The 26,940-nt window shown below is 38.9% G+C and overlaps 2 protein-coding genes across 3 annotated transcripts in view; one reads left to right on the forward strand and one right to left on the reverse strand.

Annotated features, from left to right (window-relative positions):
- Positions 1-26,940, forward strand: part of RTN1 (reticulon 1) — a 279,751-nt gene that overhangs the window by 210,665 nt on the left and 42,146 nt on the right. The gene's annotated exons all lie outside the window — the stretch shown is intronic.
- LOC306653050 (calumenin-like) lies at positions 22,158-23,385 on the reverse strand. The gene has a single exon (XM_079125843.1). The coding sequence runs from the start codon at positions 23,326-23,328 to the stop codon at positions 22,402-22,404; it is 927 nt and encodes a 308-aa protein (XP_078981969.1). The 5' UTR covers positions 23,329-23,385; the 3' UTR covers positions 22,158-22,401.

The following is a 26,940-nucleotide window of genomic DNA, read 5'->3' on the forward strand; positions in this document are numbered from 1 at the left end:
ATAGCAAATTCTGTGTCCTCTTTGTCTGGAAACTATTTGCAAGATTTCCTGTGCCCCTAGGTGTGTCACAGGTGGGTAAGCCACCTCCCCCAGTACTAAGTACCCACTTCAGCAAAAATCATGCTGCCTTTTCATGCATTTGCTTCCAAATGTGCCTGCCATCTGAGTCTGTGGGCTCGTAAAACAGATTACAATTTATTCTTATTTATTTGCATGTATTTCTTTGCTTTTTGCAATTTATTTTGTTTTTCATGTCCCTACCCCTACCCCTGGCATAAAGCTGGGCACTTAGTTCTTGATCAGTGAATACTGGCTCAGTAAGTAAATGTGTCGGAAGTCACACTTCAGTGATACCTCTAAACCGTGGTGTTTCATCCTCTTGTTATTCTATTCCCCTTTGCCGCTCCTCCTCCCCAGAGTCCTTTAGCCCCGCTGGTCTGGACCTAGGCCTAGACCCACTTTCCCCTGCCTCTGGACCTACTCAACCCCAGGAGGAGCCAGGCTTCTATGGAGCTCCCTCCTTCTTCCCTTCTATCATTTCTCCTCAGGATCCAGGGGTTTGCCGCAGGCGGTATCTTCCAAAGATCCTCTCATCTGCCTGAAAATGATTATGTTTTGATGTTCTGTCCTCATAAACTCTTTTAAAAGCAGAATTATCTGGAGAACTCATTTGAATTGTGTTGTTGACAAGCAAACCTTTAATATTGTCCTATCCCTGCATATTTTGCATTAAATAGAGACATCATGATGACAGCCACTTTGAGGATAGAAAAAGGGTTATTCAAAGGAATGAATTTCTAATAGTCAGTGTGACTGGTAATTGGGGCAGGGGGAGAGAGAGGTTTTAGAGAAGCAATGCTTCTCCTTGGCCTCTGGAAACCTACTTGTAGGCCTGGCCTTCCTTAAAAGAGAAATTATATACATCCCAGTTTTGACCTTCATACTCTCCTCTCCTTCATACTTTTCAGAAGTGCTACAGGGGTAAGGAAGCCATGTTTTTGCCCAACAAATGACTGCCTACTGGAATCTTTATGTTAATGTCTTTGGTAGAATACAGTGGTGGTGGATGCAGAATAAATTCTCTTCCCAGCTTCAGACTGCCAGAGGTGTTCTCAGCCTATTATGAACACCCTCTCATTTCTCAATCCCTGATTCGCACCAAGCCAGCCAGAGGCAAGCCTGCTGTGAGAAAGGGGTTCCTATGTCACCTCTTTAGCCTTGGATTGTCACTAGGGTATGTGACAACAAGACAGATTGAACAACCTTAAAGCAAAAATAGAAAATCCAAAACTTTTTGAGTGTTAATGCAACTGCACAGGTGGAAAATTCCACACCATAAAACTGTTTCATGCACAGAATATTAAAAATATTCTCTCAAGTTATCTTCAAGATTATGTGTATAAGGGGTATATAAAACATAAATGAATTTCATGTTTAGATTTGGATCACATCCCCAATATATCATAATGTATATGTAACTATTTCCAAATCCAAAAACATCTGAAATACTTCTAGTCCCAGGCATTTTGTACAAGGAATCCGCACCCCGTTTGGCTCTTTCAGCTTATTGCACACTCAGGAATGATGGGACAGGTGTGTCCACCACACCCCCTGCTCTCTTCAACATGGTTACCTGTGTTTTGCTTTGAGCAAATGAATGAGCAAATGATTGAAATCAAAATCTAAACCAGGTGTTCCCAGGTACGGTGCACAGAAAGCTGACAGTCTAAGCCACTACAACTTATATCTGTCTATCATATGGGAAATTTTTTCTTATTTTCTCATCCTGAGAATTGATATGACATTCTATAAAGACCATTTGCTACTTGCCTAATAAGATAATGAACTTGCAGAGATTCTTCAGTAAGGCTGAAACTGAAATATTCAAAATATTTCTATTTTGTATCACATTGGAAATGCTGTGGCTTTATTTATTTATTTATTTATTGCAGTACTGGGGATGGAACTCAGGGCCTTGTGCTTGCGAGGCAAGCACTCTACCAGCTGAGCTATCTCCCCAGGCCTCATTTATTTATTTTTGGCACCAGGAATTGAACCCAGGGGCACATTACTACTAAGTCCCATCCCCAGCCCTTTTTTTTTTCTTCTTTTTTATTTGGAGACAGCATCCTGCTAAGTTATTAGGGCCTCGCTAAGTAGCTGAGGCTGACTTTGAACTAGCAATCTTCCTGCCTCAGCCTCCTGAGTTGCTGGAATTACAGGCATGTGCCACCACACCTGGTTAGCTTTATTCTTTTGAACTTAGCTTTTTGTTTATACATTAAAAAAGGATGATAACAATGGTAGATATGAAATAGATTTTAAAAAGCTTGCATTCCTGATTTTTCAAATTAATTATGTAAGCAAATAATCATATGCAAAAGCTCAATCCAAATATCAGCTCCAGGGTTTGTCAAGCCACTAACCCCTCAGTTTTGCCTGTGTTTAGGGGGTAGGTCATACCTTTATCCAAATGCATATGGTATTGCCAAGGTCTCACAAGACCTCCCTGCATGTTCTAAAAAACCACTTGTCCCAAATCTCTTTTCATGATTGCTTCTCTTTCTCCTTAGCATGGACCTTTCATATGAATGATATACATATCTACAGACCCTCATTGAGACACAAAATTGTCTGCAGAGCATCAAGATATGCACATAATCAATGACATCCCCAGGATGTCAAGTACTTCACAGAATCCTCTATTTGAAAGCCACATAATTCCAGTCCCTGGATAGATGCTGTAGCCCACTGGAATACACCATAGAGATATGGTCACTGGAGTCTTCTCTGTGAATCTGTGAACTATCCCCAGCAATGGAAAAGAGTTTTCAAACTGAAATGGAGTGTCAGTAAACGCCCTTTGGTGCAGCCATCTGTCCACTAGCAATCCAAATGCCCAGTGGGAACCTGCTGAACCGGCAGCTGGGTGGACGGAGCCAGCCGCTCACTTCTGGGACTGCTAGAGTTCAGTGTGACAGTGAGCAATCTGCTCTCAAAAAAGGTGTCGATGTGCTGGCAGATTGCAGGTGATCACAGCAGACAAATGGGGTAAAGAACAGGGGATCGATAAGCAGCAAAAACTGCCTCACCGAGAAACAGATATCCTCTGCTTGAATCCAGTGTTGCGGAGCGACAAGGAACGCAGCCTCCCTCTAGTCCGCCATCTTGGATCTCCCGAAGGCTTTGATTTTAAAATGAAAGAATCCAACACAAAGATGCTAAGTGACGTGCCCAGCATTAAAATTAATTTATAGAAAAGGCTGGAGCAGATATGAATGGGTAAAACAAACTTATGTATTCAGAGACTCAAGATGACAGAGCTGGCACTTGTATCAAAACATCTCCTCCCTCCCTGTTTCCCACTGAAAATGTTTTTTAGATAACAAATTTGTATAGGCACTGGGAAATAAGAACTAATGAAGTCAGTGGACAAGAAGTTCAGGAGGATTTGAAGAGCAGAGAAGAGATGGGACTGGACTGGTGGAATTGCAGAGAGAGCCATCGTCACAGGCACCGTCTGCGGGTGCCGTTCACCCAGGAGGGCACGGAGAGGCTCCCAGTTTGACAGGTGGGCTCAGGAACTTCTCGCATGCACTGGTAATAGTGAGTTACCAGGGCTCACTGTCACTCCTAGGTTGGGCTGGTAAGAAAGCCAGAGTCCTTTGGCTTAGTCAAGTCACAATCAGGGTCACCACGTTTATATAAATTTAATTCATGTAATTAATCACTTCCATAAAACTGATTTAAAACAGAAAGAAATCACCTCGTCTTGAGGAAAAAACAACCATATAGAAGAAAACCCCATTTCATAGAAGTTGAGCATGGAATGCCAGTTACCCTAGGTGGGGATAGCAGCAGGTGGGATGGAGAGGGGGGGGAAAGGCCAGTGGGTTCTGATTACAAATAGGGAGGAGCAAGCAGCTCTGGTGTGCTCCTGCGTGGAAGGGTGGCTCGGTAGTGATCATGTAGTGTATATTCCAAAAGCTAGAAGAGAAGATTTTGAAAGTTTTCACTACATGGAAATGATAACTGTTTGAAGAAACAAATGCTTCACCTGATTAAACCATCACACAATGTACATATATTGAAACATTACATGGTACCCCATATGTATGTTTAAGTTTGTTTTTGTGTGTGAGTTTAAACAACTAATTTTAAAAGGACATTTTGATAACTAGCCAAAAGGAAACAGATAAATCAGAGAAAATTGGTAAAGAGAGTCTTTTTAAAGCTATAATTGGTATTCACACAGTGATTAGAGAAAGGTGTTTTGACTACTATGAATGAGGGTCAGAGGAGAATTAGTTCTTAGAAATTATAAATATGACTGAAAAAAAAAAAAAAAAAAAACCAGTAGTTCAGACTGAATAAAAGAGTGATAATGAAGACCAAGCTGGTGCTCCAAATTTAAAATTTGAGAACTCTCCAAGAAGGATAAAACATATGTTAAAACAAGAAATGTTAGTTAAAATAAGAAAAAAATGGCCAAAAAGAAGAAAAGATTAAAGACTGTACCAGGAGGCCCATCATTGAAGCAGAGTTTCAGCATCAGGGAACAATGGATGGGAAGAAGTCATAATAATCAGATTGCCAATAATAACAGGAGAACTTTTCTTCAAGTGTTAGAAAGGTGTGAATTTTCAGGCTTAATGTATCTATCAAATATTAAGTAGATGGAAGGAGACACACACAGCCTGACATGATCTGTGAAGCTTGAGGACTGAAAGGAGAAAGTTAAGTTAGAGATTCCAGAGTGTGGAGAATGAAAAAAGAAGAAATGGAAGTTGGTTAGATAATAATGTGTTTTTTATCAGCAGCACTGCACGTGAGAAGAAACAACAAGCTAAGATTTATTCAAGACAAGCGCTCTGTCACTGAGCTACAACCCCAGCCCCTTGAACCTGGACTTCTAACCCTACCCAAACATTTAGGTTAAAGGGCAAAATCAAGGTATTTTCTGACAGGGAAACTCTGAAAGTTTACTACTTAAGTACCATATATATATATATATATATATATATATATGAAAGTTACCTTAACAAAACAAAAGTAAATTCAAGCAAGGGAAAGGGAATAGGTTAAATATAAGTGGTAGCTGAATTTGACCTATTAAAATCAAAGAAAATGGAAAAAAAATTAGTAGAGAATTTATTGGATCTGAATGCTTACACTTTTTTCTATTGAGCAGTGAGGAATTTAGTGATATGACATTATTCTTCCCTTTCTTTAAGTCTAAATATGTTGTTCACTTTGTGAATATTATTTAAATAGCTATAATGCTATAATTGTATAGAAAGTTTATTAAATGTCAATATTCTGCTGTGTTACAGCACAACTATACACAATATACTATAATCCTATAGACGGTTATTTAAATGCTATACTATAATTCAATAAATACCACAAAATTTTAAATCATCCTATGAATAAAGTAGAACAATCCTAATTATAACTCTTGAAATTTAAATTTTATAAGTCTTGGCACTAAAAATATTGTGAAAAATCAGCAACTGGAAAGAAAGTGAGTGGTGGTGAAAGTGCACAAAATTTCATTTTTTTGTAACACGTGTTACCTAAAATTAACAGGTTTAGAACTAGTTGCAAAATAGATAATTAAATAAACCATAGGAGCCACTGTAAGTAAAAACAGAAACTAAATAAGTAGAGTGAGATAAAATAAGGAAGATTTTTAACTAGAAGAAGAATGAGACGGAAGAGGAGGAGGAGAAGAAGGAAAAGAAGAGGAAGAAAAAGAAAGAGAAAAGAAATAGAAGCTGTATTCTAATTAAAATTCACAAAGTCGTCCATTGCAAAGTAGATGTGCACTGTATGTAATTTGCTTGGTCATTGCAAAACCGTAAATCCAGGGGCTCTGGGGGCTTCTTGAAAGTCGGCCACTAAAATTGTTACTTGTAAGAAACTGACTCAAAGCTAAAGAACCACACAGACTATCAAAACACTAGGGTACTCTTCATAGTGAAGAGAGTTGGCTTTGACAAGAATAGAAAACCAGAGAAGAGCAAATTAGATGGGTCATCCGTTTTCCATCATCGCAGACAAAAGCCAAAAGCACTCTTCGGACTAATAAGAGCAACTACCTGAAACCAGAGAGATTAAGGAATTAAGAGTGTTTTTTTTCCTAAAGCAAGAGAAAGGCGCCCTTCCAGGGACTTGCTATTGAGCTAGGGTATCTAACCTTTCAGGAAAGAGAAATGAATAAACAGATTTGTAACTTGGCTCACCTGGTTGAGGAACAAAGAAAGTTTTCAGAAGTTGTGGTTAAAAGCCATCGTTTGTGACATTTAATCTCTACAGTGAATGACTCTTAGGAAAGTATACTTGTGTTTTGGGACTGGCTGGAAGTATTCCAATTAACCTTTCTCAATTTTTTAAAAGAAATTTAAGAAAAATAAAGAAATCCTAGTTTTGAATGCTTATTAAATGGAAAAGTAGCAATTTATATTGAATCCATATCATTTCAAATCTGTAAAATATATTTCCTTGTTAACCATATTTCCAATGTGCTGTTTTTACTTTACTTACCCAAGGATGATTTGGAAATACTTAAGTCAGAAAATAGGACATGGTTGTTAATTTATGAAAATGAATGCCACCCTTCTACATATTGAAACTGATTAAGTAATGTATTTATTCAGCGAAAAAAAAGCAGAGGGTGGATCCTAATTAGTGATTTCCGATAGAAAGAGATTAAATTTGAAATAAGTCTCAGTATAAAACCAAAAGAATACCTTAGTAAGGAAGATTAGGTTGACAGATTCATGAATCAAATATAGAGTGTCACCAAATATTTTGTGTCGGTTGGCTCTTTAATATTAATTAAGAACCAAATGATACTCCTATAGCTACAAGTTACTACCTCTTTCTATTGCCTATGCCCTTCAATGCTGAGTAACTCCACAAGTAAGATTTCTGTTAGGCATACAAGTATCATGTGGGTTAAAAAATCAGTGTCTAAAGTAGATTAAAATAGAACTAAATATATTCCCTTCAATCACTCATTTTAATCATAGGACTATCAGGGAACTGAGAAATTATCCATTCATATCCCCAAAGCATTTTTAAGGTCTGCTGAATTATGTGCTCTGTGAGTACATTTGATCTGATTCCATAGAAACATAGATTCTCGTATTCCTTTATTATCAAGAATCAATCGTTGGAAATGTTATCTCATTGCTCTGTTGATTTAGCCGATTGCTCTAACAAATTTATTAAGTACTAATATTTGCCTGAAGCTGGGAGGGCAGAAGTGCATTCCCTGCCATCTAGTGATCAAGAGGTACAAATACCCAAGGGCGGTAAAGGTGAGGGGACTCCTCAATCCCTCTGTTGAAGCAGACATCCGCATGCTCAGGAGCCAGCATGGTGCATGGCATTTATTGGTTACATAGTAAATTTTGGTTGACTAAATAAACAATCATGAGAATATGTACAAGAAGTAGTGACGTCACAGATGAGGAGAGACATGGAGGTGACCTTAAGCTAAGTATGAAACTGTGTGGTTTGCTGAAAGATGGAACAGGTGACAGGATTCCTGCCGAAGGGGGCAATACGTGTAAGTGGTCCAAAGGTGAGGTAGCATGAGGGTTCAGGGAACTAGGATACTTTTTTTCCTGGAAAATAAGATGTCAGCAGTAAAGCCTTGGGAGATGAAGCTGAGGAGACGGGAAGGAGGCAGATCAGGTACAGCACATTGTCTAGCTTCTTAAAGGAGAGAATTACAATCAGATTGACTTTCGAAAGGAATTCTCCATGTGAAGGATAGATTGGCAACCAACAGAATCGTTGAAATACCATAACGAAAATCTGGTGAGTGGTGATGAGAGTCTGAAGTCTAAACTCAGCAGTATTAGCACCTGAGAGGGTGAGTTTGCAAGATGTGGGAAGTATAAATCAAGTTGTGAGGGTGGGCATGAAGAGGACCCCGGGAGAGAACACGGAATCTGGGATGATCCTTGTTTTTGGTTTGACTGACTGTACAAAAGGGAGGGCTCCAAGGAGAGGTGCACCAAGAAAGAAGAGTTCATAGATGCCTGGATCTAATGCAAGAGCTAGATCCAGGGTGCAGACGGGGTTGATGGGACCCATCCTAATGGTAAGCATGAGCATCGGCGAGAGGCCGGGAGGAGAATAGTGAGTGACCCAGATGTATCACTTCCCAGTGCCTACTGCAGGGAATGGTCGCACTTTGAGATTGGAATTGATATGACACTGATTGATATAATTGTTATTGGAGCTAGAAAAATGTTGGAAGAAAGTAGGATGAAGAAAATTTTGGTTTTATCAAATTACCACCCCCCGTTTTTTTTGTTTTTTTTTTTCTTGGTACCAGGGATTGGATCCAGGGGTGCTTAACTACTGAGCCACATTCCCAGGCGGCTTTATTTTATTTTATTTTATTTTTTTATTTTTTGGTGTATTTTTTTATTCTTTTTTCCTGGTTATGGGTACATAGATGTAAATATGATGCATATGTTTTTTTATCCTAAATTTTTCATTAAACATTGTTGGATATCCTTGAAATTCATGACAGTCATATTGAAACATTTCATAATATTTAAATACATTAATACCATGAGTGTATATTTTTACCTTTCTACAAGTAATTAACTTATAAAGTATGATTGTACAATAAACCTCTAATATGTAAAGTAGATAATTTGGTGAGAGATGATGCACATATAGCCATAAAACTGCCATTACGATCAAGATATTGAACAATTCCATTACTTCCAGACTTTTTAGCATGTCTTATTACAGTCATCCTTCCCTAGGCAATCTATGTTCTATTTTATTTTATTTATTTATTTTTACGTGGTGCTGAGGATTGAACCCAGCCTCACACATGCGAGGCAAGCACTCCACCATTGAACCACAACCCCAGCCCCCCCAGCTGTTTTTATTTTTGATTTTGATGCAGGATCTCGATAAGTTGCTTAGGGCCTTACTAAATTGCTGAGGCTGGCTTTGAACTTTCGATTCTCCTGCCTCAGCCTCCTGAGAATTTTTATTCTATTAAATAGAATAGTAACTCATGGAGGAAAAAAAAATCAATCAACAGAACCACATAAATTAAAGGCATATACCTGAGTTTTTATTAGAGGATATGTATCTGTTCGTGTGTCCAAATTAAGAATTGTCTCTAGCACATCAAATACTTATTAAGTATTTGATGGATGGATGCATGTAGAATTCTAAATTGTATCTAATAAATATACAGATAATAAAATAGATTTTAGTCTTAGTTATGGATACATAAGATGAAAGAAAAGAGAGGCAGAGAAAATTAGAAAAATAGAATAGACTATGAAGAAAAGGACAGAAAAACTGTATCCAATGCAATCACCTGGGCCAATCAGCACCCAACATTTCAACACATTTTCCCTTACTCTTTCTGTCCATATTATCAACACGAAGTAAGAAGCATGTTATGAAGCCTGAATTTGGGTTCACTGGGAATTGAAACTAACCCTGTATTTAGTTCAACAAACAGATGAATTGGTTCAAATTAGGGTAAAGGTGGCCTTCCTCTAAACAGTCACCACTCTCTGCTTTCTTGTTTAACCTTTCTGCCAAAGAACCTTCCAATAAAGTTCAAAGCACAATGTATTTCTGCATGTTTTGCATGGTTTCCTGGGAAATACTTCTCTAAAAAGAAAGAAAAGAGGAATCCTTCTCTAGCTGATGTGGAGAGTTACAAGAGTTTGTTATTTTGTTTTTAGCACAATTAAGCGGTATTTTGCAATAATTATCTATTTTGGAGGAATTTTATGACTTCTCTAAAACAAACAAACAAAAAGTGTCCCCATCATTCAAGAGCAAAGCTTTTAGGAGGCAGTAACCAAGGGCTATATTACTGACTTGTTTGTTCCAGGAGGAGTGCTGCTCCGCTACCATGGTGACAGGTGCCATGGAAATAGACACACTTTGTCACATGTATTGTAAATATTTCTGAGTATGCATCAGGTTCTGTGAGATTTCATTGTGGTAACAGTTGTAGAGGTTGGGTAACATACCAAATCTTATTTAGAACCTGTAGACCTAGATTAAAAAGAAAGGTTCTGTTTAAAAATCCGTATTTATATCTATGTCTGTCTACCTATTCCCACCTATTAAACCTAAGAACAAAATAAGGAAAATTTGTAAAGCTCGCAGTCATTTTAGGCAGGTCTATGTAGAAGCTTCAAAAAATTACATGATATTACAGAGAACTGTGAACGTTGAACTATCTATGGCAAAAGGTGATAGGCAGAGTGTGAATAATTTAAATCCACAAGTAATCCCCAGACTTTAGACTAAGCAGCTCAGCTTCTCCTCATTGGTCAAAGCAGCGTTATGTTTTTGTAGTGATAATGTGAAATTATTAACAGTGATTACTCATGTTAATACCTATCGTGTGCCCTGCTTTTTCACTGCTTAACTCTCCTTGATAACCCTGAGCGCGACATATGACTGGCACCATAAATGGCATGCTCATTTCATAACAGAGGAAATTAAGAAACAGAGACTTCTTGGTCTCAAGGTGGGGAGGACTGGAGTTTGGATTGGTAACAGAGCCCAAGCCCACAGCCTTATTTTATGAATGTTGACAAAATAGCAAAAATGAAACCTAAATCAAAGGGTACGTGGGTTGTCCATGGCACTGTTTAACAGATGATGCGAGGCAGCAGAAAGGCCGTGCTGTTAGTTCATTCTGGAGCACCTCCACAACTGAGAGAAACCCAGAATACGCCTCCAAGTCACACTCAAGCCACCCTAACGATTTTACTAAAACGTGCTGATGCTCTTCACAGATAGTCAAGCTATGGATCATATTGGCCTTTTTCTCCTTTTCAAATACCATTCTCCCTTGCAGTCCAATCTCTTGCTTTCCAAATTCCAGGAACCAACAAGATTCAGATGCTGTCCCTTGATTTTGGAATTCACTATTGAACACAAGAACCAAATAGATTTAGATAATGAGACCTTAAGCTTATGTCTGTAGTCCTTAAACGTATGTGTGAAAAGAATTACCTGCAAAGCCTATCAAAATTGCAGTTCCCAAGTTCCCCATTCTGACTCAGTAAGCCTGGGGTTAGGCCCAGGACACAGAATTTTTAACAAGGTCCTCTTTTACTTCTGAAGCAGGTTGTATGTAGCTTACGCTTTAAGAAACCCAAGGAGCTGCATTACAGTCTGAATCTCTTCTGCACCGGTAACCCTATGCATGTAGTAGGGACAGTGCTATGGAGGAGGCCTGAGGTGAGAGAGGAGGCCTCTTCCTCTGGACCTGAGAGCCCAGCAAGGAATCTCTTGAGGTCCTCACATAGGCTATCGCCACACCAGACCTGGGTGTGAGGAAGAGCAATAGGACTTCAGTATTGATAAAGGGTGAAGCACAAGGTGGAAAACTACAGAAATCTGAAATCTGCCCTTTGAGTAAACTGGCTTCTGAGCCAGTGAGAATTATCTGTAATTACCTAAGTGTTTAAATCAATTCTCTTCTCTCCAATAGTGGAAATCAAAACATACAATAAACAAAGAGCAGTCCCAAGCTTTTATGAAAAATGAGAAGTTTCCTAAGTAGTTGATGATTTCTTGCTTATTATGAGGAAGATCAGGGCAGAGTAGCTAAAATAATTGAGCTGGGCCACTTTGTCATTAGCATTCAATCCTCAAATAAAACTTTGGAGAAAAGACCCCTTTTCACAGGCCCCCACTCCTGCCTCAGCATTGGCAGTCTTCCAAATCATCCCAGAGTCCAAATCAGGACTTGTTCCCTGAGCTTATTTTCCAGGGTTTATATGACACCTTTGTTCCTTTCTTGGCAATTCAAAGGAAAATATCTCAGTCCACAGCATGGTATTCATTGTTGTAAATAGCATGGACTAATTTATCTTTCTAAAATGCTTAGAATAGCATTTAGATGCCAAGATACTTGGAGTGGGAAAAGAATGTTATTTTTGTAAGAAGTATTTTAGGGGGTATTTCTAACATTGAAAGACAGAAATGGGCCATATGGTTTGCTAGGAAGTTTCCTTGCAAGGATGAAATCCATGTTATTGCCCTTTACAAACAGGGTAGTTGGTCATTTTTCCACTTTCTCTTAAATGGGGTCGTGGTTTCTGAGTTTTGACCACCTCTCAAAGCTAGAAAGATATGCGAACTCAGCTGTGTTTTGATCAAAAGAAAGCCAACGTAGATTTCACCTTTCCCATTTTCTGGAGAATCCGGGGCCATGCCTTCCTTTGCAGAGTGACTGCTGGTCCTTTATTATCTTCCTCCTCAGGGCCCGGTTTTTGTTTGCCAGCTTAGTTTAGAGATGAAAAATCTCCAGTATTGGTATCCATACTTTGTTTTGTTTGCTTCCGTTTTGCCTCATATTCTGCCCACTTAATGCAGTATTTGACTCCCTGTGTTACACTTCAAATCACAAATCTTTCCTCATCTTTTCTGAAGGAAAGGAAAAGTGAATTTTTCTTGTGTCATATTTATTGTTGTTCTTCCCTAACTGTAACCACTGTTTCCTCTTTGATCCAAGAGATGAAGTGCCATCATCCCTCAGAAAAGGTGTCTTGTGTGACCTACAATAAAAACCAGGTGGAGAGGGCTCTGCCTATTACAAAACTCCAAATCTGAGAAAAATCTAAGTGACATTGCTTTCTAAACTCGGAGATGTGAGCCGCGGGTGTGGCTTACTGGTAAAGCTGCATGCGCAAGGAGCTGGGTTTGATCCCTGTGCTGCAAAGAGGAAAAAAGTGGGCAAAGGTCGAAAGAGAAAACTACCATGAACGTATCAAATTAACATATCATGTTCAACGGATTTAATAATTAGTGATTTACTTTTTCAGTGCTTGAGAATGACCTAAGAAACCTGATAAAATGTAAATTCAATGACTTCACCCTAAGCAATTCTGATTTGGGGTATCAAGGATGGATGCAGAAAATTTCATTTTTTAATGGGTACACCCAGTGATTTTAAAGCAGGGAGTTGACAAGGCTGCATTGCCATATGCTCTTGGCTTCTTTTTACTTCTGCTCTTCCTACTGTCCTGCCGCCTCTTTGATGTTCTCCCAATACACAGTGCGTTTGTGGATGTGCCCTTTGCCTTCAAAAGTCTTTTCTAAGTATCAATTAGGTAGGCATCGCTTCAGCTTTGATTTCCCTCTTGGGCTTCTTGCAGAATCCCATTAATGCTTCTTTGCTTTAAACTCTGACTTATCGCTCAGGTCATAAAACTACGAATAATTAATTGAAACTTTTCCTCAGTTGCTGCACTGCATTACAAATGATGGTGATGGTATTCTCAAGGTCATTTATACACCACAGAAAATAAACCGTGGCATTTTCTACGTATGTAGTATCTTCCGAGTACCTAGTGTATGCAGAAGACATTAACTCATTAATCTTTACAGTCTCTGCCCAAACTAGCTAGAATAACCCCTTCACTTTCCAGCTGAAGGCAATTGGACACAAGTGCGCATTTCAACTTCAGTATTTCTTTCAGTTAACCTTAATCTAGAAGGTTCATTAAATGGATATTTATGTACTATCTGCTGTATGTTGGTCACTGAGCTAGGTTCTCATGATACACTACCCTCATGAAGCATACAGTCTAGTTGGGAACAAACAAGAAAATAAAGAAAACAGGGTATGCATGGTGTCACCTCACCCAGTATTGAATGGGTGTGGGGGTGGGTGTCAGGGAAGTGTCATAGAGGGTTGAAGCTGAAATTGAATAGGACCAAAGGTCGGAACGCGACTGAATATGTTGACCCCAGATCTTGTACTTAATGGTTGGTTTCCTTTCCTTTAAAACAAAATTCTAGCCATCATCATAATTTTTGTAATTTGTATCTTAATTATAAAATTAGAAAATAGATAACGAAAGTAACCTGGTTAAGTAAGGTCCCTGGGTATTAGAATCAGACCCCTCTGAATTTAAATCTGAGCTCTTGTCATTTTTGTACAGTATGACTTCGGAGAAGTTACTTAATCTTTCCAAATCTTGGGCTCCTCATCTGTAAAGTAGAAATAATAGTCCCTAAATCACAAGGTTGTTGTGAGAATTAAGTGAAAAAACATGAAAAGTCATCTAGTTCACTCTCTGGAACATAGTAAGTGCCCCCTCACTCCTGTAGGTATCAAATAATTAAATTTTTAGTTTAATTAGTCTCTTGACCCCCAAGTTAGCTTTCTGTTCTTCTGCTGAGCACTCATTTTTTCTCCAAACTCCCTGGCCTCAAAGACCCTCATATTCCTCTTCTCTCTTCCCCCCTGCCCCTGACTCATTAGTCATCCAAGTCTCGACTTATCTACCACTTTCTCCAAGAAATCTTCTGTGACCCTGTCCACTGGATCTTGATTAGCCAACATAACTCATGTGCTTCCATAGCTCGCTGTCCTTCCTACATCATGGTGCTCCCACCACATGTGATAGCTGTATGTGTGCTTGTCTGAATACCCTGGGGGCTGTATGGTCTTCCTGTGTGACTTGCTTGCCCTTCTTTTTCCAGTGCCTAGAAGAGAGGTTTGGCCCCATAATATGTTTTTATTGAATATTTTTGAATGAACGAACGAACAAATGAATGAATGAATGAATAAATGAATGAAGGTATCAACTTCTCCCTAATTTCAGGCCAGGAATGTGTGCAATTCATATGTACTAGCCTTAGTAGATTCCCTGTTGTAATATTTTACAGATCGCGCATCTTTTCACCCTGTGCCATTAGTAAGTTTTGAAGTACTTATTTACCTCTCTTTGTTGCTTTTCCCTTGTTTGCATCTTGCAGTTCAGAATTATTCATGTGCACTGTCTTTCTTTTTATAGTATGAAGCTCTGAACTCCTGGATGATCTTTCTGTAGGTTGAATCTCTCCTCTCTCTTTTCTCTCTTTATCTTTCACACACAAATCCTTTATGTTTATGTTTCTTCTGATATTATTTGTTAAATATTGCCCTTGTGTAACCCCCCTAGCTTTAGGTAAAGCCTTTGTACAAGGCATTTGTAGAGATTGTCAATTTTTAGCTGTTTCTAACGCATCTCTTTCTCTCTCCAACCCTGCTCCCTCATCTATACTAGCATGCACAAATTTAAAACAAACTGTGACATCTGTATTACATTGCTTCTTTTCATATCTACCTCCCCCATTGTTGATGAACACCTGTATTTATTCATCTCTGTTTTTCCTGTACCTTGCACAAGCCTGGAGCACTGGACACTCCATTACTCTTGGTTAAATTAAATTTGGAAATGAAAATAATGCAAACGTTTTCCCATTGCTGGGAAAGGACTTATGTTGGTAGTTCTCTGGCTAGGTTAGTTGACATGGCCAATAAGACTAGGATGGAGTTATGACCTTGGTTTCTAAGTATTAGTTTATTTCTGTTTATCTCCTATAGACTTCCAAAAATGTAGAAAATAGGGCTTGAAAATAGAATGAGAAGGAGGAGGACTGGGAAGAGATGGGTGTAGTTACCAGTGGGCAACACAAGGGATTTCTGTGGTGTTGGAACCATTCAGAAACTTTACTGTGGTGGTGGATGCAGGAACCTACACATGATGATAAAATTGTAAGGAACCTAGTACAAACACACACACACACACACACACACACACACACACATACACACACACACACACACACACGTGAAGCTAAGGAAATCTGAATAGGATTAGGGATCGAAGCATTGTCCATAGGCTAGTTGTATTATACTAGTTTTACAAAATGTTCCCATTGAAGGAAATTTCTCAAAGTATAAAGGATCTCTCTATGCTTTTCATACTCCTACAAGTGTCTCAATAAAAGTTTTAATTTAAAAAAAAAAAAAAAGAGAGAGAGAAAGAAGGAAGGAAGGGAGAAAGGTAGGGAGGAAGGAAGGAAAGAAGGGAGAAAGGAAAGAAGGAAGGAAGGTAAGAAAATCAAAGTCACACAGAAAAAGGGAGCCGGGTGCAGTGGTGCACACCTGTAATCCCAGTGGCTTGGGAGGCTGAGGTAGGAGGATCGCGAGTTCAAAGCCAGCCTCAGCAATGGCAAGGTGCTAAGCAACTCAGTGAGACCCTGTCTCTAAATAAAATACAAAATAGGGCTGGGGGTGTGGCTCAGTGGTTGAATGCCCCTGAGTTCAATCCCAATACACCCCCCAAAATAGAACAAGGGGTGCAGACAATGTGCTACAACTAATGTTAGTATAGTTCATCTGGTTTGATATTAAATTTGGCTTTGACTCCCTGCTTGGGCAAAGAAGTCTAGGCAAAAAAGAAATGTTTTGAATTCATTTATTAAGCAAACCATTCATTCATTCAATAAATAATGAATACAATAAACATCATTATCTAATAAAACATATTATTTATTTGAAAGAGGCAATACCTTCCTTGAATATTAATTGTAAAATCATTCCCACATGGTGTGCCCTTTATGTGGATGATAGGAAGTTCAAAGCACCACTGTGGAAAGACAGTGATTCTCCCTGGAATTTAACATTATTCTAAAGTGCCATCTTTGGCAGTCCCATACTGGCTTTACTCAGGCTGAGGTACATTGATAGTGCTTTATTGGCAGCTGTGGAATGCCCTCTTGGGTTGCCTACACCATCTGTCACTCTGCTGAAGTGACACAGCTGCCTCTTGGTGAATACCGTGAGTGTTGGCCTGTTTTCACCTGTGTGGTGAGTGGCATCTCCTTTTTCCTGCGGATGAACCTGATCTTAGAGAAACTAAACAGCATTTAAAACAGTCATGCCAGTATATGGCAGAGCCAGGAAGGTTTTTCCTACCTGTTGTTATAGTTTATCCAGACTAGATTCACATCTCAAAACCCAGAGAAAGAATGAGACTGACTCCAGAAACTTCCCACATTTATGCTTTTGAAATAATCACTTCCTAGTCACTGTAGCAGCAGATTTCAAGAAGTGTCCAATTGAAGAAAGGGAAAATCAGGAACTAGATGTTAGAAATACATATGTAGGAGCTGGGTTGTGGCTCAGTGGTAGGGCACTTGCCTGGCAGGTGCGAGGCCCTGGGTTTGAATCTCAGCACCACATAAAAATAAATAAAATAAAATAAAGGCATTATGTGCATCTACAACTAAAAATACATTTTAAAAAAAGATGGAATATTATTCCATAAATAAATATCATAAAGAAGAATAAATATGATATTTGCAGATAAATGGATGGAATTGGAGAATATCATGCTAAGTGAAATAAGCCAATTCCAAAAAACCAAAGGCCAAATGTTTTTCTTGATAAGTGGATGATACATAATGGACGTGGTGGGTTGGGGGATGAGAAAAGAATGGAGGAACTTTAGATTACATAGAGGGAAATGAGAAGGAGGAGGGGTTGGGGGTATGAAAGATGGTGGAATGAGACAGACATCATTACCCTATGTACATGTATGATTACAAGAATGGTGTGAATCTACATCTTGTACAACCATAGAAATGAAAAGTTGTACCCCATTTGTGTAGTGAATCAAAATGCAGTCTGAAAATTTTAAAAAAAGAAAGAAAGAAATACAACTGGTGTTAAGTGATACCACCAGTTATCAGTGAGGAGTTCTGCTCCCTCAAATGTTGAAGTCTGAACATTAGAGAAGCACACTGAGGCAAGCATACAGAGCAGGTTTTATTTAAAGGTAGCAATCCAGACTCCTCCCAGGAGGGAGAAGGGGACCATGGCTGGTATTCTGGTATCCCAAGAAATGAAAGCGCCCTGCCCCTTTTATAGACTTTTATTTTCTTTGTTCTCCCACTCTCTCCCTGCTTATCTTTCTCCTTCCTATCTACATGACTAGGCCTGGGGGATGCCTGGTGGGAAGCACATGGGCAGGGGAAGGGCCAAAAGGAATGATCTAGGCAGGTAGCAGCCCAGGGGGCACTAATTAGCAACTTCCTGTCTGCAACCTTTTGGGAGGGGGAGTATAGGCAGGTAATCCTGGTAAACAAAGGGCTCTGGAGACCCTGACATCCAGTTTCCCTGGGGCAGTCTCCAACTTCCCAGATCTACACTAACCTCCATTTTCTCCATTTGACCTGTTCATCTATCTATCCTAACTGCCTCTCTTTAATTCTAGCTTCATAAGCGTTCTGCAGTCAATGATTAAACACATACCAATCCTGTCTCTGCGGAATTCAGGGCCCAGGTCCAGCTCCATGGAGTGGACACACCAGAGAAGTTTGGCTTAGTAGTTCTCTCCCTCAGCCTGGCTTTTCCAGGTCAGAACTTGAGCCCTTGTTTGTGTCCAGGCCCTGGCTTCTAGAGACAGTAGATGGCTGTTAGGAAGGTCAATAGGCTGTAAAGTGGCCTGGGTCACAGTTGAAGCTCTGAAACCTGACTCTACCACTAGGGCTTTGGGAACAGTCACTCACCCTCTGAACCTCAGTTTCCCCTTTGGTAAAGTGGGAGTACTAGCGAGTCTTCCTTGTGAGTCTGTCACAAGGACTAAATGAGATCATCCTGTGAACCACTGAGCCCGGTGTCTGTCTCTTGGCGCGCGTTGACAAGTATGTGTTCCTATAGGTATTACTCACATATTTTTTTCAAGTGTGGAATGTTTTCCTCTGCTCTATATTTATATATGACTTACCAATAAATAATCTTCATTCCGTATTGTCTGACAGTTGTAAAAGAAGGAATGAGGAGGAGGACTTTTTCCATGAGCTCCTGATGTGAGCTTTACCAAATTTTGCTAAGTCAGCAATATTTAAGTCTTAAAAAAAAATCTAGAATTAGATTAACGAAGCAATCAGAATATATTTGGAACAGAGTTCTATATTTTAAGCTTAACAGAGCAAATCTGTGCTAAGAACACTGAGGCTGAATCAAAGAGTGAACCTAACTCTATTGTTATAGAGAGCAGCAGACACAATAATTGAGTAATCTGTCTGGTTCTCCATCTAACAACTTCAAAAGTATTCCTACGGGATCAGTGGGCAACAGTAGTCATTATAAGCATCATTTTGGACTCATCTTACTTGAATTTTAGCCTGGGACTTGCTATAGTCTATTATAAAAGAACAAATGTCTTTCTGGTCCCTGAATCTTCTAGACTCACTGTAACAAAGATGCCCTCCTACACATTAAAAAAGAAGAAGAAAGAAGTTAAATGATTGCTAAGGGTTCATATTCTAGGAAGCACTTTGATTCAATCTTAGTGCTTGCATTCCTGAAGTTGTGTGCTACAGAATTTTAGTGTGGGTTTACCCTAGAGCATTTTTCCCCTCAATAATTGACTTTTCTTGTGCTTTGTCTGCTTACTTCTTTCCTAACACAAAGCGCTCTTCTGAAATTCCAAACCTTAAATGGTGAGACCGATTTTGTGAATTTGGGTTGCCTCTAGCTGACAGAAAAAAAAAAAAAAAAAAAAAAAAAAAAAAAAGATAGTGCTGCTTCAGCAGCTTCCTGGGCTTTCAGATTAGTATTTTAAAATTTTCCTCCTAGATGTATTAGGAGTGGTTTGCCAAACTGCAACTGTTTGCAAAAATTTACTGTTGTGCTGTAAACATTTAATGAGATCATTATTTTAAATCTAGTTTCTGGTCTTTGTTTGTTAATGCATGTTCAGCAGAAGAAACTTTTTTCAATGACTTTTTACTAATGAGGCACTGTTGCAAAATCACTGTCACCTTCTATGGCGATTTATTGAGAATACTTATTTTACATGGCTATCCAGGCAAATTTTTGCAATAGCAACCCATTCATTCAATTTTTTTTTTTTTTTGCTATTGCATTCTGTCCAAGTGGTCAGCCCTGACCTTCAAAGAAAATGGCTGAAAATGTCTACCTCATTGATGGTAAGAATAATGAGCAGATAAACAGAAAAGTGTTGGTGCTGTTTGCTGTAACAAGGAGTCTGAAGAATGAAGAAGGGACCAGAAAAAATGTACGGCAATGCTAACCTGTCAGTGAGTCTATCAGTAGGAATGCTTTGGCTGTAAGTAACAGAAAACCCAACCAATATCAGTGTGAGCCATACAGTCATTCACTGCTTACTTACTAAGTTTAGAGGTAAGAGATTCCAGAGACACAAGTGACTCAACAGACCCCCAGTGTTAGGACATTAGCCTCACCTAGCTATCATGACCTTCTCCTCAGGATCAAGAGATGACTGTAACAGTTCCAAGCATCATTTCCACATACAAGGCTGGGGTGAAGAGTTCTCCCAGTTTTTCCTTGAGAAAAAATATCTCCCAGATGCCCGCTAGCATACCTTCCCGTATTTGTCCCTGGCTAAAACCTGGCTCCATTACCGTCCCTACCTGAACAGCATCTTGGAAAAGCAACTACATATTTCTTACGGACTCCATAGCGACTTGGCCATGAAGAGGAGAGGACTTGAGGTGTCTGTGGCATCTGAAATGGGTGGGCCACATGGTAGGGTGTACAAAAATTTACCTTACAAAAGTTTTGCCTTCTTAAAGAATTACCACTTTTAGTTATTATTTTTATTTATATTTTAATTTTGTTCTTTGAGGTATTGATTATTTTATTGGTGCATTATAATTATATACAATACTGGTGTTCATCTCCATTTCTATTCTTATTTTGAATAAATATAACAATTGCACACCAAAAGAAAGAAAGAAAGAAAGAACAACGAACGAACTGTGTGGCGTGACTAAGCCAGAACTGCCGATGCTCTGCTGAGTAACGGTGGTGAAAGCAGTATCCTTGCTTTGTCCCTGACCTTAGAGGCAAACATTCAGGAAAGCTTGCAGTCTTTTACCAATATGCATAATGTCAGCGATAGGATTTTTCATACATTCTTTATCATGTTTAGGAAGTTGCCCTGTATCCCTACTATTCTGAGAGATTTTTGTCACAAATGAGTATTGGATTTTTTCAAATACTTTTCATATATCAATTGGTATTATCAAGATTTTTCTCCTTTAGCTTACTGATATGGTAGATCATCATGGATTTCTGAATGTTGAACCAGACTTGCATACCAGGAATTAGTAAAATCTTACTTTATGGAAGCCCATTGTGTGCAGGATGAAAATACAAATGACAGGCTAGAATAAAATATTTGTAAGCCATATATCTGATAAAGGATTAATGTTCAGAATATATAAAGAACTTTCAAAACTCAATAGAAAGAAACCAAAAATAATTCAATTAGAAAATGAGCAAAAGACATGAGCAGACATTTCACTGGAGAGGATATGTACTATAAGCACATGAAATAACATCCCTAGCCTTTGGATAAATGTAAATGGAAACCACAATAAGATAGTACTACACTGACAGAAAATAATAAGTGTGGAAACACCAAATGCTGGTAAGAATGTGGAGGCACAGGGTCACGAGACACTGCTAGTGGGAATGTCAAATTGTACAACCACTCTGCAAAAAAATTCATAATTTCTATAAAACTAAACGTAGTTATCATATGACCCAGTAATTTCACTCTTTGGTATTTGTTCTAGAAAAAAAAAAAAAACTTATGCTAACTCAGAAACTTTGTATCCAAAAGTTACAGAAGTTTTATTTTTAACAGAAACTTTCTTCAACAGGTGACTAAAACAATCTGTTATCCATCCATACCATGGAATGTTACTCAGAAAAATTAAATGAATAAAAAGGGAAAATATTGAGATGTGCAACAACTTGAATGAATTTCCAGCAATATTTTTGTCAAGGGGAAAAAAATCACAAAAGATTACAAACTAGAAGATTCCGTAACATAACATTTGGAAATGACAGTTTTCTAGAAGTGGAGGACATGTTAGTGGTGCCAGAGATTAGGTATGATGAGGTGTCGGTGGAGGGAGGTGGGTGTCCCTACCCAAGGGCACTGAGAGACGCTTACGGTAAGAACTAGTCAGTATCCTGACTGTGGGTGTAGATACAGGAACCTGCACAGGTGATGAAAATCGCACAGGTAAAACTGAGGAAGTCTGAAGAAACTTCACTAATCTTACTGAACCAATGTTCATATCTTTTTTTTTTTTTTCCTTTCTCTCAACATTTCTTATTGATCTCAGGCTTAAAATATTAGTTAAGTGAGAATTACAAAAATTATATAAGGGGTTGAGAAAGAGTAAAGGGCTAATTTTTGCCTACAAGTGTGGGTTGAGGATCTTGATCCTTCATACAATACTCCCAACTAGAAAACAAATACAAAAATAAACACACCATGTTATACATTATACCAAGTGTAAATCTACAAACACAAGTGTACTAATTAGAGTTGTTCCTCAGAAGCACAGTTCCCTCCAGTCCCTTAGAGAGGAGGAGGAATGGGGACGGGATGATTTTCATTATTTCATACGCCTTTTCATGTCTTAAAAAGTTTGTAATAACAGTCTCAGTAGCGCAAACAATTTCATGTGAAAACGAAAGCTGTAAAAATAAATTACTTTTGAAGAAACACGGGTTCCTCTGTCTGCAGCTCAGAATTCATCATGTCGTACTAAAGCCTCCCCAAAATCTGTGGCCTGGCTGCCCACAAACAAATCATACTTGTCGACGATCTCCTCCTTAGTAAGCTTGCCATCCTTGTTTTGATCTGACTCATAGACTAGGTGCCTAGCTTCTGCCTCTGCATGGTCATAGTCTGAGGGAAGTATCCAGTCTTTGGTTTCTTCCTTGTCCATCTTCCCATCACGGTTCTTATCTCGAAACTCAACGAACTGCTCTCGCTCTGTCTTCACCCATTCTGGCTCATCTGCATTTCCATCATGGCTGTACATGTCACCAATATACTCTTCTAGATCAATGAAACCATCAGCATTCTTATCTATATCCTCCATTGTTTCCTGCACTACTATGTCCTTCATATAGTCATATTCCTCAGGGTGCAGGAAAGCTGTGAATTCTTCCTTTGTGGCAATGAGATCTCCATCCTTGTCTGCCATCTTAAACCTCCGTTCATCTCTAACCATCATTTGTTTATAGTTAAATCCATCATCAGGGTCTGGATCATCTAAAACGTAGCCGTAGGTGGCATTTTTATACTCTTCCCAGGAAACGAGGCCGTCCTCATTGAGGTCATGCCCCTTCCACTGTCGCTCTACATCCTCGTAAATCCAGCGCTTTTGTGCAAATTTAATCCAGTCTTTGAGTTCATCCACAGTAACAAACCCGTCCTTGTCGCCATCTATTTTACTTACAATCTTTCCAAGCCTTTCTTTGCTCTCTTCTGGTGTCAGCTGATCAAAGGTCTTTGCTTCTTCAGCACCCAAGAAGGCATCATGATCATAATCAAAACTCTGAGCATCATTGTGAACTTTATCGCTAAGTTGAGGCTCATGATGTACACGGTCCTTCTTTTCTGTGGGCTTGCTCAAGGCAAAGGCTGTGCACAGGGACAAGCACATAAGGAACTGTCAGGTCCATCATAATCAGATCTTTTTCCGCAGCCTCACAGCCCAGGTTACAGTGGCCGCGGCTTACCCACCGGCTCCGCTCACACGCTCCAATGTTCATATCTTGACTGTTGTTTTCATACTCAAGTTTTATAAAATGTTTCCCACTGGGGGCACAGGATCACTCTGTATTAATTCTTACAAATTCATGTGAATCTACAATCATCTCAAGAAATACTTTAATTAATAAAGCAATGAATAGAAAAATACAGCAAGTCCTTAGTGGTCATAATGAATAGGATTGTGACTAATTTGTTGTTTTTGACTTATTTCATGTCTTCTAATATGTGTCATTCTTCATTTTGATGGAATAATAATTATTTAAATTTTTAGAATTTTGATTGAAAAATATTGCACTTCATTTTAAAAAAGCTGCGTGAGACTTGCTGCCCTACTTATCTCCACTCTCCCCACCAGGCTGCTTCCCTCTGGCACCCCTTGTTGATGCTCTAGATTTACCTACTTTAGATTTACTTGTACTCCCATAAAGCATGCATAAATTCTTGTTTTTTATTAATAAGTGCTTATCAAAAGTGTGATATCCTTATAGTGACACGTACCAATCTTAAGTACCCAGCCTGGTGAAGTTAAGTAAATACCTCCGAGCAACCCCATGCATGGTCCAGATACAGCACATTATATCACTGGAACTCTCAGACCCAGGATTTTTCATATTGACTTTTATTTTAATCATGAAAAATTAAAACATTACAAATTTCGAGAGCATAACAATGAATTATCAAGGGATATTTTTAAAAATCTCTGATTGATTCTAATATGCAGATGGGATTGATTGAATGGTATTGCTGGTTTGGTCACATGTATGGCTTTGAGAACTCTCCAAGCATGATGTCCCATTTGTGCCTGAGGGATTTAAATTAGAGGTGACTGAGTGATGGCACACAGAGGTCAATGCCATTGAAAAAAGAGTTTTATTACTTACATTTTCCCAAGAGAAGGGGTCCATGCCTTGCCACGTAGGGCCCACAGGGAAAGCATCACGTTTTGGTCAGGAGCCAGAGCCTTCTGGAGGGTTTTTCTGCAGGCAAGGCAAGGCAAGACAGAGTACACAGTCTAGGGTTGACCTGGTTTAGATAATTCTGGAGGGCTCTGGGCAGTAGGACTAATCTCTAGTTGTCTGTTACCTAGCCCTGGGGCGTTTAAGGCACAGGGAATACTGGCAGGCTGGTTACATTTAAGAGGTTTTCTCTCAGGAAGTAAGTTTACCATCTTGAGGACTTAGTCAGCCATCAGGAAGGACAGTCTCTCCTTGGGTTCTGTAAACATCTCACTCCAGTTAGAATGGCTATTATCAAAAGAACAAAAATAACAAATGCTGATAAAATGTGGAGAAAAACGAATTATCACACGCTAACTGGTGGAAATGTAAATGTTAAAAAACAAAAACTAGCTTACCACTTATGAGTATGTATCCAAGGGAAATGAACTCAACACATATACCTGCACACCCATATCTGTTGCAACCACTATTCACAGTTGCTAAGAATGGAATCAAACTAGGTATCCATCAAAGGATGAACAGATAAAAAAATGCAGAATATTTACACAATGGAATATCATTCAGCCCTGAAGAAAAATGAAATCCTGACATTTGCAGCAAAATGGATGAAACTAGAGGACATTATAGTAAGTGAAATAAGCCAGATAGAGAAAGACAAGTACCACAAGTTTTCCTCACATGTGGAATTTAAACAAACAGTCAATCTGAATGTAGAATAGTGATTACTAGAGGTTGGTGTGAGAGGGAGAGGCTGGATTTGATCCGTGCACACTGTATGCTTGTATTGAAACATCACACCAAATCCCACTGTAATGTACAATTAATAACATGTTAATCAAAAATAAAATTTTAAAAAGTCAGTAGAGATATAAATAGATTATGATTATTGGAAGAAATAACAAATGTCCAATAGACATATGAAGAAAATTTACAGTACAAAAAGATTTCAAACCATCACAAGGTAAAATAAAAAACAGGATTAATACACATGTACATAGGTCTTGATATTCTTTACTACTGATTTCTTTATCAGATGATTATTTCTGAAGTCCCTGTCAACATCAAAATTAATGTTAGCCTCATAAGATACATTTAATTTTATTATATCATGATCTATGACTTTTCATACATTTTTACTACTGAGAACTATTTTGAATCTTCCATCAATTTGCGGATTAGCTTCCTTCCTTTCTTCCTTCCTTCCTTCCTTCCTTTTGTCTATAAACATGAAATGTTTTCTGTGTGCTTGAAAGAAAAAATTAGCTTGTGGAGATCGTGCTAATTCCTGTAAATCAGCCATTGACTGACAGATGGCAAGACGAGAAACAGAAAATCTAGAGCTACTCCTGGGTAGAAAGCAGAGCTGTGACAAGCAAATGTCCGAGGAATCAAATCCCTAGCAGTAAAAAACAAACAAACACGCTCAGGCCTATGTTTGACGAGAATTGCAGACTGCAGAAACCACCCAAATGATGGACTCGGGAAGCCCCGCCAGGGAAATTCTGAGAGATACACAGGAAGAGAAGACTAGGAAGGGGGGCAGCAATAAACTCAGGTGCCAAGGGATTCCAGAGAGGAATCCTGGCCTGAGCCAAGGAGTTATGCTGTTGTCAGAGGCTGAGATACAGAACAAGGCTGGCCTGGGAACAAGGGTGGGCTGAGAAGCAGTCCAGCTGCCATGTAAGGTTGCCCTGTGGTTCCCTTCCAAGAGTGGCTGGCCACGATGGCAAGTGAAGCTTGATCACGCTGTTCACCAAGCCTCACGCTGAGTTGCAACACTGCAACCACCTGCAGAAGGAATCTTATGCTAATGATCGCTCTTATTTTTTTAACCCAGTTAGTCTAGAGTTTTCAATTCGCAGACTATTTTAATGAAATTGACACAGTGCTCTAAAATAAGTTGGAAATCAATCTAGGTCTTATAAATCCTTCTTATCATTAAGAATGTAAATACAGAGTGTCCTATAAAGAGGACAGTGGGACAATATAGTGTCATTTGAATATATAATGTCTTTTATATATAAATAGGATGTTGGGAAGACATGATATCCTTTCATATATTACACAATATTCAGAGAAGTGATTTCATCATCTGTTCAGCAATGACTTTTGGTGTAAAACACTTCAAAGGGTTAATTACATTTCAAACAATGTTGTCAGCTTCACGGGACAGCTTGTCTTAGCATCAGTGTTCTTCCTATTTGAGAATAATGTTCTCAGGTCAAATCTGACACCACCTTGGACAGCAGTCGGTCCAGGAGTAGTACACTTCCATCTTCCTGATGGCTTCCCATTGCTTCATTTTAGATGTGTTAAGCTGGTGTCTCTTTTGAAATTCAACAAATTTATGAGATCCTTACTCTGTACATTTCCAACAAACAGATCAAGTATTCAGGGAACAAAGGCCAATACCACATTTTACCTCTAACAGAAGTTAAGAGTTTTTGAAGACCAACCAATCCTGTTTATCCACACCACCACTGCAATTGCTATGGGTCCCATGACCTTGAGGCACCTCAGCTCCACTCCATTCCTTTTTTCCA

The sequence above is a fragment of the Sciurus vulgaris genome, assembly GCF_902686455.1.
Source record: "Sciurus vulgaris genome assembly, chromosome: 2".
Lineage (NCBI taxonomy): Eukaryota > Metazoa > Chordata > Mammalia > Rodentia > Sciuridae > Sciurus > Sciurus vulgaris.

What these genes read in the sequence shown, in the direction of transcription:
- LOC306653050 (XM_079125843.1), bottom strand. Translation starts at nt 23,328, where the DNA reads ATGTGCTTGTCCCTGTGCACAGCCTTTGCCTTGAGCAAGCCCACAGAA.